General features: G+C 45.4%; 1 protein-coding gene and 1 non-coding gene across 2 annotated transcripts; both read left to right on the forward strand.

The window, feature by feature from the left end:
- Positions 1-1,470: 1,470 nt before the first annotated feature.
- On the forward strand, positions 1,471-1,574 carry LOC111538677. The gene has a single exon (XR_002730428.1). It is a non-coding gene; the product is annotated as a small nucleolar RNA U13 (small nucleolar RNA).
- A 241-nt stretch (positions 1,575-1,815) lies between these two features.
- On the forward strand, positions 1,816-4,304 carry LOC111538634. The gene is made up of 3 exons (XM_023206161.1): positions 1,816-1,890; positions 1,977-3,148; positions 4,204-4,304. The coding sequence occupies exons 1-2, from the start codon at positions 1,816-1,818 to the stop codon at positions 2,784-2,786; spliced, it is 885 nt and encodes a 294-aa protein (XP_023061929.1). The 3' UTR covers positions 2,787-3,148; positions 4,204-4,304.
- Positions 4,305-11,644: the final 7,340 nt, after the last annotated feature.

Consider the following 11,644-nt stretch of genomic DNA (forward strand, 5'->3'; position numbering starts at 1 on the left):
ACAGACCAAAACCAGCGTAATCCAGTCTCATCTCTATTATTCAGTTCACCGTGCTCATTCCTGCCTAGAGGTAACAATGAATATCAAAACTAAAAAGTTGCAGGGTCTGCATCTCCTTCCTTGGCCTCTGAGAAGCACATGTGTCCCTGGAGCCACTGGGCCCTCTACCAAGTGCTATCCTTTACTTCTTACCTGTTATTTCCAGCCATTTCTAGTCCTGCCTGCAGTGAGCAGCCATTGGCTGAGAAGAGCAGAGACGACTGCAGAAAGCTTTAGGTACTCAGTACATGAAGCATAGCCTGGTTCTCAGCCCCAAGAGGAGACTTGCCCCTGCCCCTTGTGGATGGCCTGCCAATTATCTGGCCTGGCAGTTCCCCAACCTGTTCAACACTGTCCCCTTTAATTCCCCTTCAGCTGACCACGTCTGGGCCACACCCAAGACTTTATTATCTTCTGAAACCATATCACCTCCAAAGTCTTAACTTTCCCAGTCCCATATTTTATTCCTACAGTTTTCTGAGTCATCCACTCTCACTAAACTTCCCTTCCTTTATTCCAAAATAAGTTCCTTGACATCATCCAGTCCTCTGGTCTCCCCTTCCATCTGTCAGCTCCTTTCTGACCACACTCCCTTACCTACCCAGACTGGATCTCACAGTCAATCACACGAAGCACTCTCTCCCCAGCACCTTCAATTCTCTGCTGCTTTGTACTCACAACCCATCTACCTATCAAAGCCCCAGTTCTGGGTCCCTCCAACTACTCAGCTTTCTGATGGCATGCCGCTGAGCACAGCTGGAGGAAATCACACTGCTAATTATACTGATGGAAATGGTTTCCAGCCTGAGCTATGTCACCCTGGAACAATCCTTTTCCTTTCCTTTGATCAGCTCTAGTGCCCATTTTCTTGTTTCATAATTCCAAGCCTTCTTTAAGGCCCCCATACCAAATTCCTGCCAGCAGATGATGACATGGTCTGCTATTTCATGATCAAATTAAAGGCCACTGCTGGAACTCCCTCCCTTTCCTGATGGCCTATTTCCCAAACCCTCACCCCTAATACACATACACCCTCCCTTTCAACCAGTGTCAAAGTCAGAGGTGCACACCTGGGATACAAAATGAAGACATCCTCTGCCCTCCATGCTCTTACCTTCCAGAGGCAGCTGGGAACCATGACACTGTGGTAGCAGCATGGCTAATGGAAGTGTACCATAGTGCAGAGGATGTCCAACAAGAAGCACCCGAGCCTTGTTGAGAGGCTGGTGGAAGAAATTCACAGCTGAGGCTTCTGAGCTGTGACTTCTTATCTCCCTCCACATCTCTTTGTCCCAATGACATCGCCATCTTTTCCCCTCCATTAAAAAAATTGTGGTAAAATATACATCACACAAAATTTACCATTTTAGCCTTTTTTTGTTTTTGTTTTTTTTCAGAGCAGGAGTGGAAGTTTATTTAAAAGACTTTAGGATCCTTTTGTAGTTCATGAGCCTGACAATTGGGTGTTCACACATGTGTGTGAGATGTGCTACTCTCGAACCTTGGTACAATGTCATCACACTACCTGTCTGACCTCAAACTGCTACTGGGTGAACTCCACGAAAGGTAACATCTGTAACTCAGGACACGTGGAATTTCTGTGCTGTTTATGTGTTGGGGGGAGAAACACCCAAATTCTCTCAATACATTGCAAGTCCCGTAGGACAGGCACGCATCTGATGGCCTTAAGGAAGTGTTCGTTGTATTTGCTGAACCTCCTGAGAGGCCAGGCACGCCACCAATACATTTCAGATTAGTTGGGCGACAGGGCCAACCATGTGCTCCCCACGCCGCCTGCGCTCCAGGGGCACTCACACAGGCTCCCCTAGAATTTCTCCAGGAAGCCGTTGGGTAGGCCAGAGGTGGCAGCTCCGCCGACAGCTGCTTCTTCACCCTCTGTGCCGAGTGAGAGCGCCGCCTGTGCTTCCCGGAAATAGGCTTCAGCTCCTCTAAGGTCGTGGCGCAGCTGGACGCCGAGACTGAGTCGGCCGCCCAGGAAGCGGGACTGGGCAACAAGGCTGGGGTCTGGCCGGGGTCAGAGCCGAAACCGGGGTCCGAGTCAGAGGGAAAGCCGGGGCCAGGCTCCAAGGGGCTGCAGGGGTCCCAGACAGAGCGTAGCTCTACGCCACAAGGTTCGAGGCCAGGGAGGTCCCGGAGTCCGATCAGGAACCGGAATCGCTGCCGGGCGGGGCTTCAGGGCAGCCCTCGGAGCGGCGACCGTCGCTGGTGCAGGGGCAGGGGCCGTAGCCATCCCGGGCGTTGGAGGGGGACGACGCTCCCCTGCCAGAGGTGGAAACCCCGGGGATCCGGTCTGCTGGCGCCACTGCCACACCGACTGCCTGGAGGCGCCGCTCTTCTTCCAGTGGCCGGGGTGGCAGGTGGACGCGCACCACTGGATCGTCCTGCTGGCGCCCATGATGCTGATGGCCGCGCTGGGCACCGGCTTCCTTCACCTGCCCAAGGACGAAGAGGGAGATCTGGAGGAGCAGTGCACCGGTGGGGAGCCGGGCCAAGGCGGAGAGACGCTTTGTGCAGGGGCTATTTCACCACCAACGATTCCTACCGCCTCTCCGCCTCCAGGAGGTGCACCCAGGCCAGTTTCACCTGGATTCTGGTGGGCTCCCACAGCAGTTTCCACGGCTTCCACTGCCGGAACCGGACATCTTTGCGAAGTCAGTAAATTGGACAGCACGATGCAGGATCTACGTGTGGCACAGGGAAATGGAAGCCAGATCCAGTTCGAGTAGGTGTGCGTGAGGTACAAGAGGCTCTGTGTGCGTGAGGTACAAGAGGCTTTGTGTGCGTGAGGTACAAGAGGCTCTGTGTGCCCCCCAACCCGTTCCCGGATGCCTGGCAAGTGGACAAAACATTCGACCTGAGTTACAACCACAGTGAGCATCCCTCTGTCTGATCGGCTTCTTTGGAGGACACATTTTGAAATGTAACTGGCCTAGGTAATGGGCCAGTTACTCCTGCAGGCCAAAGCCAAGTGGCTGCTGAACTGTCTGAAGAGCACCCTGAGGACAACATGCAGAGCAAGAGTGGCTCAACCCATTTCCTCAACCAATTTAGCAACATTAAGAACACTCTGGCCTTGAAGAAAATTGAGGTACCTGGTAGTTCAGGTTTACAGGGAGGTCAGGAGAAGGTGGGAGGGATGAGGAAGACTTGCTCCGAGAACCCAAACAAAAGCACTGCATGACTACTTGACGGGGTCCTTGCCTCACAGCTGGCTGGGTTTGCTCTACTTAATCCGACTCTCTCTTTTTCTTTCTTTCTTTCTTTTCTTTTCTTTTTTTTTTTTTAAGGCGAGTTTTGCTCTGTCACCCAGGCTGCAGTGTAGTGGCATGATCTCGGCTCACTGCAACCTCCGCCTCCCAGGTTCAAGCTGTTCTCCTGCCTCAGCCTCCCAAGCAGCTGGGATTACAGGTGCCCACAACCATGCCCAGCTAATTTTTGCATTTTTAGTAGAGACAGAGTTTCACCATGTTGACCAGGCTGGTCTCGAACTCCTGACCTCAGGTGATCCACCTGCCATGGCCTCCCAACGTGCTGAGATTACAGGCATGAGTCACCACACCTGGCCAATCGAACTTCCTTAACACTATTGGGGCCGGGCATGGTACCTCACACTGTAGTCCCAGCACTTTGGGAGGCTGAGGCAGGTGGATCATCCGAGGTCAGGAGTTCGAGACCAGCCTGGCTAACATGGTGAAACCCTGTTTCTACTAAAAACTAAAAAAAAAAATTAGCCAGGCATGGTGTCGCATGCCTGTAATCTCAGCTATTCTGGAGGCTGAGGCAGAAGAATTGCTTGAACCCAGGAGGTATATGTTGCAGCGAGCCGAGATCGCACCATTGCACTCCAGCTTGGGAACAAGAGCGAAACTCCATCTCAAAATAAATAAATAAATAAATAAATAAATAACACCAACAGACGCCAGAAATCGTGAACCCTTGGTAACATTCAAGTTGATAACACACATCTTGTGTCTACTACATGGGGCTGTTCAGTATAAACATTGATGTTCATGTTTGATTTGGAAGGTTGGTTTCCAACCAAATTACAGTACTTTGAAATTCTACTTTTAGTTGAAGTTTTCACTGGTTTTGGGAAGTCCCCAAAACTTGCTTGTAGCTCACTGAGTATATTTTTTGTGGCAGGTGGTCCACTTTACATTGCTTTCCAGACAACTGGAATTTGAGGCAACTTCTATGACAATGATCCCTTTGTTTCACCTGGCATATGTTCTAATTATACTGTTGGCTAATCATATTATTTTGCTGCAAGTTCTGGATCAAACGTATCATCTGTGAGCCTCAAGAGGAGGCTGAACTGGCCCACCCCACTCTCGCCGATGATGAGGATCTTCAGGGTGGTCAGCACGTCCTTGTCCATCCTGACCCTGCTCGGCTCCGAGCCCAGCTGGCCACCCCAGGGCCCACCTCTCAGTCATTTTAGCCATTTTTAAGTGTATAGTTCTGTGGAACTGAGTGCATTCACAGTGTTGTGCAACTATCACTAGCATCCATCTCCAGAACTTTTTTCGTCTTCGAAAACTGAAAGTCTATGTCCCATTAACAATGAGGGCACTGCTGTCTTCTCATTCACCCAAGCCACAGATTCTGAGTGACATCTTAGATTCCTCCGTCTCCCTCAGCTTCATATTATATCCACCATCTGGCCTAGCTGATTTCACCTTCTAAACATCTCTTGTCTCTACAATTTTAGTAGCTTCCTACATAATGTCACTGACAATCATCTTGCTCCACTTTTCCCAATGACCTGAAAGACAAACACAGACTTCTGGCTCTTTCCTCACCCCTTGATACATTCTACTTCCCACTGCTGCCCTCACAAACTCTGGATATGAGTCCCACACAAGTCCACATGCTGTCTCACACCTCTGTTCCTTTGTACATGCAATTGTCCCAGCTTGAGCTGAATTTCTTTTCCCTGTCTCCCTGGAGCACTAGTTGTCATTCAAGACCCAGGTTAAGCATCCCCTCTTCCCTGGAGCCTTTTTTGCTCCCCATTCCCATCAACCCAATCCTTCAGATAATACTATTTCTTGGTGGGTGCTTTCATTAAACATTTATTTTACTTTATTCTTTATCACAGTGTACTGTAATTACCTATTTCCTGTTGCTGGGGAAGGACCAGCACTTGATACCAAGGCTGCCACATACTGTTGTTCAGGTTGTACCCTGAGGCAACAAGTGATGGCCAAGATCCAACCTGTACTTTACTTACTAGATGCTTTTCCCTGGTATGAGACTACAGCTGCCCAGATGAAGGGGCGCTGCCTTCTAATTTGCACAAGTAGCTGTATGGGATGACAGTGGCTCTACTTGTCACAAAGTAAGGGCTCAATTAATGTTAGCATCCTCTCTGTGTTCATCAGCAAATGCAGCTGCTCCTGGAGTGGACTGGAGTGTCATCCTAGGCTCCAGACTCCAGTCTCCTCTAGGGCCATGAAGGGAATGGAAGCCTCAAGGGACTTCCTGCTTAGGAAGAGGGCTCCCCTTGGCTCCTCCTCTACCGGGACAGGGGTGTCTTTACTAAACCAAACACAGTACATTACAGCCTTTGCAGAATTAAGTAGGATTGTAGAATTTTACGGGCTCTTCTAGTCAAAGATGGTAAACCCATAGCACGGAAATTACCTTTCTGCCTTTCCTTGAGCATGGCAGACATTGCCAATCAATTACAATTACTCTCACAAACTTGAGATGCCTCAGAATCCTCAGCAGAGCCATTAATGCATTGTTTGAACTGACATTTAGAATAAACCTTATTTCTTATCCTCATTCTAACTCAACCCCTTATTTTATGAATCAGATGAGGACCTCTTTCCTCTATGGTCCTCACTCCTCAACTCTGTCCCTTCATCTCTAGTTAACTCTGGCTTGGGAAGATTCCTATTTGCCATGTCCTGAGCAGTCTTAAAAATCGTCATTTTCCATAAAATATTTCTTCAGCAGTCCTATTCCTTGGAATCATGCTCTAGATAACTTACCACCAAGAATCATAACATGTTTAACTTCAGAGAGCTGCTTCTTCAATTTCCTCAGTCATTAGATGAAGAGATTGAGGACCAGAAATTGAAGACAAGTGATTTGCCCAAGACCTTAGGGCAATGTATGACTGAGCTGGGCAAAGTCCAAATATTCTGACTCCCAGGCCATGTCTCTCTCCACCACATCTTCTTGTGGCTGATATTTAATTTTCATTAGTTATTCCTCAGTGCATGGAACCACTGACTAAGATAGAATTTCCTTTCTCTATACTCCCTTTTACATAAGTGTATTAAAAGGGTTATGTTAACATCTAGAGAGTTTAGGAAGCAGGAGATGCGTGTAGGAGAGAAACACTGAGCCTATATCAGTTGCAGCTCATCTGCTGGCTGACTGTGTGACTCAGGCTCTCATTGGGCACTCACTTTGCTCATACTTTACTGCCTCAAAACCCTACCCTGAAGTTATCACACATTAACTGCCAAGATGATTGAGGGGTCTAGGCTTCACCGTTTCCCTTAATCTTTAGAAAACACACAGCATCTACAAGAAATAATAAAGGAATAGAGCAATACCTGTAAGTTAGATTTTTCCCTCCTCTTTATATCCGGATCAACTTACTTGGTTGCTGCAAATGAAACAGATCAGAAATAAAAATGGACTCCCTGAATACATTTTATCCAAAACACAAATGTTGGCAAGTTCATGGTTAGACTTCTGGAAACTATTTTTAATTTTAAAAACTTATTTATTGAATTTTTTAGAGATGGTGTCTCCTATGTTGCCCAGGCTAGACTGCAGTCACAATTCACAGGCATGATCATAGTGCAGTACAGCCCTGAATTTCTGGGCTCAACTGATCCTCCCACCTCAGCCTCCCAACTAGGTGGGACCACAGGAATGCGCTCCAGCGCCTGGCTAAACTATTTTTAAAGTTCAATCTCAACTGTAGACTGCGCTAATAAATAGTTAACTTGGCTAGAGGATGGGTGACAAAATGGCACTAAGAAGTCTTAGAGGATTCTCCTGTGATGAGAGAAGGATACACTGTGGCCTCACTGGGCAACAAGTGTCCAGTCAAGCCCTTCAGCAAAATAGTCTACTGAAGTACCTTTGCCTCCACTCTTCTCTCAGATGCATTTTTCCATTCGGCAAATACTGACATCTACCCAAGTGAAAGCATGGCTGAGCTCATGAAACCAAACACTGGTATCCATAAATTTGGCATTTCATAAGTATCAAGGTGGGACTGGCCACTATTTTGGTAGTTAGCCATCAGTCAGTCAAGGGCGTAAGGACTTCTTGCATTCTCTAACCTGTTCTATCAGCCCCATTTTCCTGGTGAACTCCAACTTTCCTATCACTTTGTCTTTGAATTCCTCTCTGTAACCCTGGGGTAGAATAAAACACTGCCTCTTTTGTGTCCTCACAGACCTCTTCGCATACCTCTCACGTTATTCTTGAAGTTACGTGTTTGTTTATAGAGCTTTCCCCCACTAGACTGAATTTATTTCCAGAGTCAATGACTTATTCACCTTTGTAAATCTAGCACATAACAAAGTGCCTAATGCTAACTAGGCATTGAATAAATGATAGTTGAGTAAAACCTGCATGAATGAATGAGGGAAAGTGGTCTGATACAAATGATCTTTCAATTCCCTTCCATCTATCCAGTTTATGATCATATGTATTAAGTATTACTGTTACTCAAGTTCCATGCTACAAGGGGAAGAGTGAGGAATGAGGTAAGCTCACCCTACAGGGTGTTTTTGCTTCTGTTTGGAGGCTACATAACCATATAGCAGCCTCTCTCTTTTTTTTTTAAGAAAGTGTGGTTACTGATTGCACAGATATGCTAACTCCTCCATCCAGGTAGGTGAACTCTAGGTAGGCTGAGTTCAGAAAATCTGGAAAACTGGATAATGCATGGTATGTATGGAAGCAGCTCTGCTCTTATCACTTAATATCACTAATATAATGTGTGTGTGTGTGTATATATATATATACATACACACACATTATAAACAGAAGGACTGATTTATCCAAGGCATTGGTATATCATTTTTTTCTGAATATTTCTTCTACTCCGTTGAGCAGAATATTTGAAGCCAGGACAGCTCAAGATCAAGTTTAGTTATTTGTTTGATTATTTTAGATGCTGGCTATGTAAAGGGTTGTGACTGATTAAAATCTCTGGGCTCCCCATTGAAAACAAAACTGCATAGATTGAAAAAGCAGTCAAACAGCCCATAAACAAGGAACCCCTTCTGGGTTCAAATACAAAGGTACTCTTATTCTTGAAGTATTAACTCTTCCTTTTACCCTTTTGGACAAGAAGATCAAGGTCAAGTGCAATAAAGGGAGCAAAGGTTTAATATTAAACTTAACATGCCTCTTCCCAGGGAGAAGTAGGGCCAGGAAAGGAGAATAATAAACACTGAAGGAAATTACGCACCTGGGGTCAGCCTTGAGGCCCTCCTTGGAGTCTCTCAACCCCTTCTTCTCTTGTGGTTGCCCTACCATGAAATCCCTGATGGTAGGAAAATCTTCCAGAAGATCTCTCAGGCTATTGCACTATGCCATGATCTGACCCCGAAGAGCATAGTGAGACATGCGGTGGTTAAACCTGAAAGTCAGAAGACAGGATGTCCAGAAGGAGAATCCAAATTCTTCCACCTCTCACAGAAGCTCCAGGATCTACATCCCTGTAGGACTTTTCAAAGAGAAAGAGTACTTCTATCAAGAAGAAATTTCCATTTGGGTCAGGTGGCTATGGCCTGAAGGCAGAGGCAAGAACCCCTTCATAATGACCCCATCCTTCACTTCCGATGCTTTTATGCATGTCAAAGGACAGTTTAACTTGATTTTACCCAATAAAACTGCTAGTTATTACATTCAGAGTCAGAGAAATCAGCATGTGTTATTCACATATAGTATACTTACTTCTGACAATATTCAACTATAACATCTCTCTTGACTTTTCCAATTTCATCCTGTGATAAAGGAGAATGATATTCTTAGTAGACAGTTGGCTATAAGAACTCCCCACCCTAGTACATGTGTACAAACTTAAAGCAAATTTCAAGCAGGAAAAGGCTACAGAGCTGAGACATTCTTTCTAGGTTAAGCTTGTTGGGAGGCACTCCTCTGTGTCTCTCTCCCACTCCTACCCATCTTGCTGAGTATACCAAGGATGCAAGGCTCTGATCACACTTTACCTCACAACCGTTTCTCAGGGTTGTGTTTGCAGAGAGCAGTCTTGAGTGATAAGGTAATGTCTCTCTCCAGGAAAAAGAGCAGGCTTATTATAAAAGCGGTAGGTTCCCCAAGCTCACTGATTTTCACTGTGACACAAGCCACTACCTGCATGTAGGCTCCTCCACACTGTCCCCGTGGGACTGACACAAACATGAAGATCATATTGCCTACTCTGCTGTGCATAATAAAATTCTTTGTCTCTGACAAAAGAGTCTTGTATGCCTTCTGCCAGCATCCATGGAACAGTAACAGGTTAACTTATTAGCCAGTAAGTAGTCCCCAGACCCTGACAAAATTAATACAGGTAATTATATTGCCTGAGCTCTTTCTGATCTGATAGGTGTTGAACAATCCTGAAGGTCAGCTCATGAATGATTATTTTTTTCCACTTGGTCAATATTTTTTGAGAATTGCTTATTAGAAGGGACCCTTTGCTTCTATTATGGCTGAGCAGTAATTGCTGGCCCTTGTCATATCCCATCTGTAGAACTAGATTAGGTAAATTTAAGTCTTTCCTTTAAAGTCACAAGTAGGGAAGAAACTCTAGAATTATAAATCTTGTCATTTTCCTCCTAAATAACTATGTATTACCATTATTATTTTCTTATCAAAAAATTAATAATGAAATGATATTTGCAGAATTAAGGAAGACTTTTTACTGATTGAAGTTTTTAGTTTTAGTATTTTTCAATAGATTAGGCTAATATAAAAACCTTTAAACACAAACATTGTGGTAGTGTCTGAAAAATCAAGATAACCATATGATTATCAGGTGACCAGACGGGTAAGAGCCATTGTTTACCTTGCCTAATCCCCGAACCACTGTGGGTCACTCAAGAGTAGGCTAACGTTCCAGTGTAGGTGCTGAAACTAGTTCATTTAGAAAGTGACAAAACAAAATGCGGCATTGGGAAAATGCATACATTTTTAAAGCATGACTGTAATCCACTTGAACTGATTCCTTTCTACTTCTTATTCAACTTCCCTTTTCACTTCTTTACAATATATTTTTAATGGTCCTAGTCAAATAGGTTGAAAGCATCAGATCAACAGATTCCAAGTGAAGAATTTTCATTTGCTCAAATACAAGAGGACCAGAGCTTTAGGCAGCATTTGTCACTACACACTCACAGGGATCTTCATTCTGTCAGCCGTGGTTTGTTTCCTCAGGAGGAAGCCATTCAGCATCATGTCCCATAGCCCCACCTTTTCCAGTTGAATAGACACAAAGGCCTCTGGAGCCCTGACAAGTGAACAGAAACATGGGAGCCCAAGGCAGGAGGTATGTGGACATGAATCAGAAAGACAATGTGTATACCGGGCATTGCAGCAGGAGGGCAGGTGGCTGTGTCTCCATGGTTCTTGCCTTCTTGAGGTGTTTCTGATTATTCACCAGGGATGCGGATATGTCACATCCTGCTTGGGGACCCCCTGTGCCTGAAGCGTGCTTCAGCAGTCCTTTCTCAGTCCCAAGCCCAGTGTTTGTACTACCCATCTCCCTTTGCATTCTCCTAGCCTTGACTGTAGGGATATTTAGATTGAAGTGAACTCCCAAGGGTCCTCTTGACTTGACATACTGGTCTTAAATCTTCCATCTACTCATTGGAAATGTGGACTTTAATGCACTTGAACTCTGGCCATGTGTCAGATTAACAGCATCTTGAGTAGCAGAGCTGCTTTGCCTGTTATTATTTTTTATTCTAAATTTGCCAGAATTCAATTAGAATATCATTGGTAGGCCCTGATAAAATACTCAGACTAATCATACTACAGACTATGATTTACAGAATATTCAGAGTATCATACAGAGTATTACAAAGTAATTCATACTCTAGAGTATGAATGTCTCTCTTTCTCTGTCATGGTGAAAAGAGATCCACACAGAATAGGGTATCTCTGATTTATAGACATGTCTCTGGAGAGGCCGTGCTTCTCTGACAACAATTCACCATCCTATTATTCTAAGCAATGTTAGAACCTTTGTTAGAACAGTGAGGACAGGCTGGGCACAGTGGCTCATGCCTGTAATCCTAGCCCTTTGGGAGGCTGAGGCAGGCAGATTACTTGAGGTCAGGAGTTCAAGACCAGCCTGGCCAACATAGTGAAACGCCATCTCTACTAAAAATACAAAAATTAGCCAGGTGTGATGGTGCATGACTGTAGTCCTAGCTACTTGGGAGGCTGAGGCAGGAGAATTGTTTGAACACGGGAGGCGGAGGATGCAGTGCACTGAGATCAGGCCACTGCACTCCAGCCTTCCAGCCTGGGTGACAGAGCAAGACTCCATCTAAAAAAAAAAAAAAAAAAAAGGCCAGGTGTGGTGGCTCAT

Source organism: Piliocolobus tephrosceles, chromosome 5, assembly GCF_002776525.5.
Source record: "Piliocolobus tephrosceles isolate RC106 chromosome 5, ASM277652v3, whole genome shotgun sequence".
NCBI lineage: Eukaryota > Metazoa > Chordata > Mammalia > Primates > Cercopithecidae > Piliocolobus > Piliocolobus tephrosceles.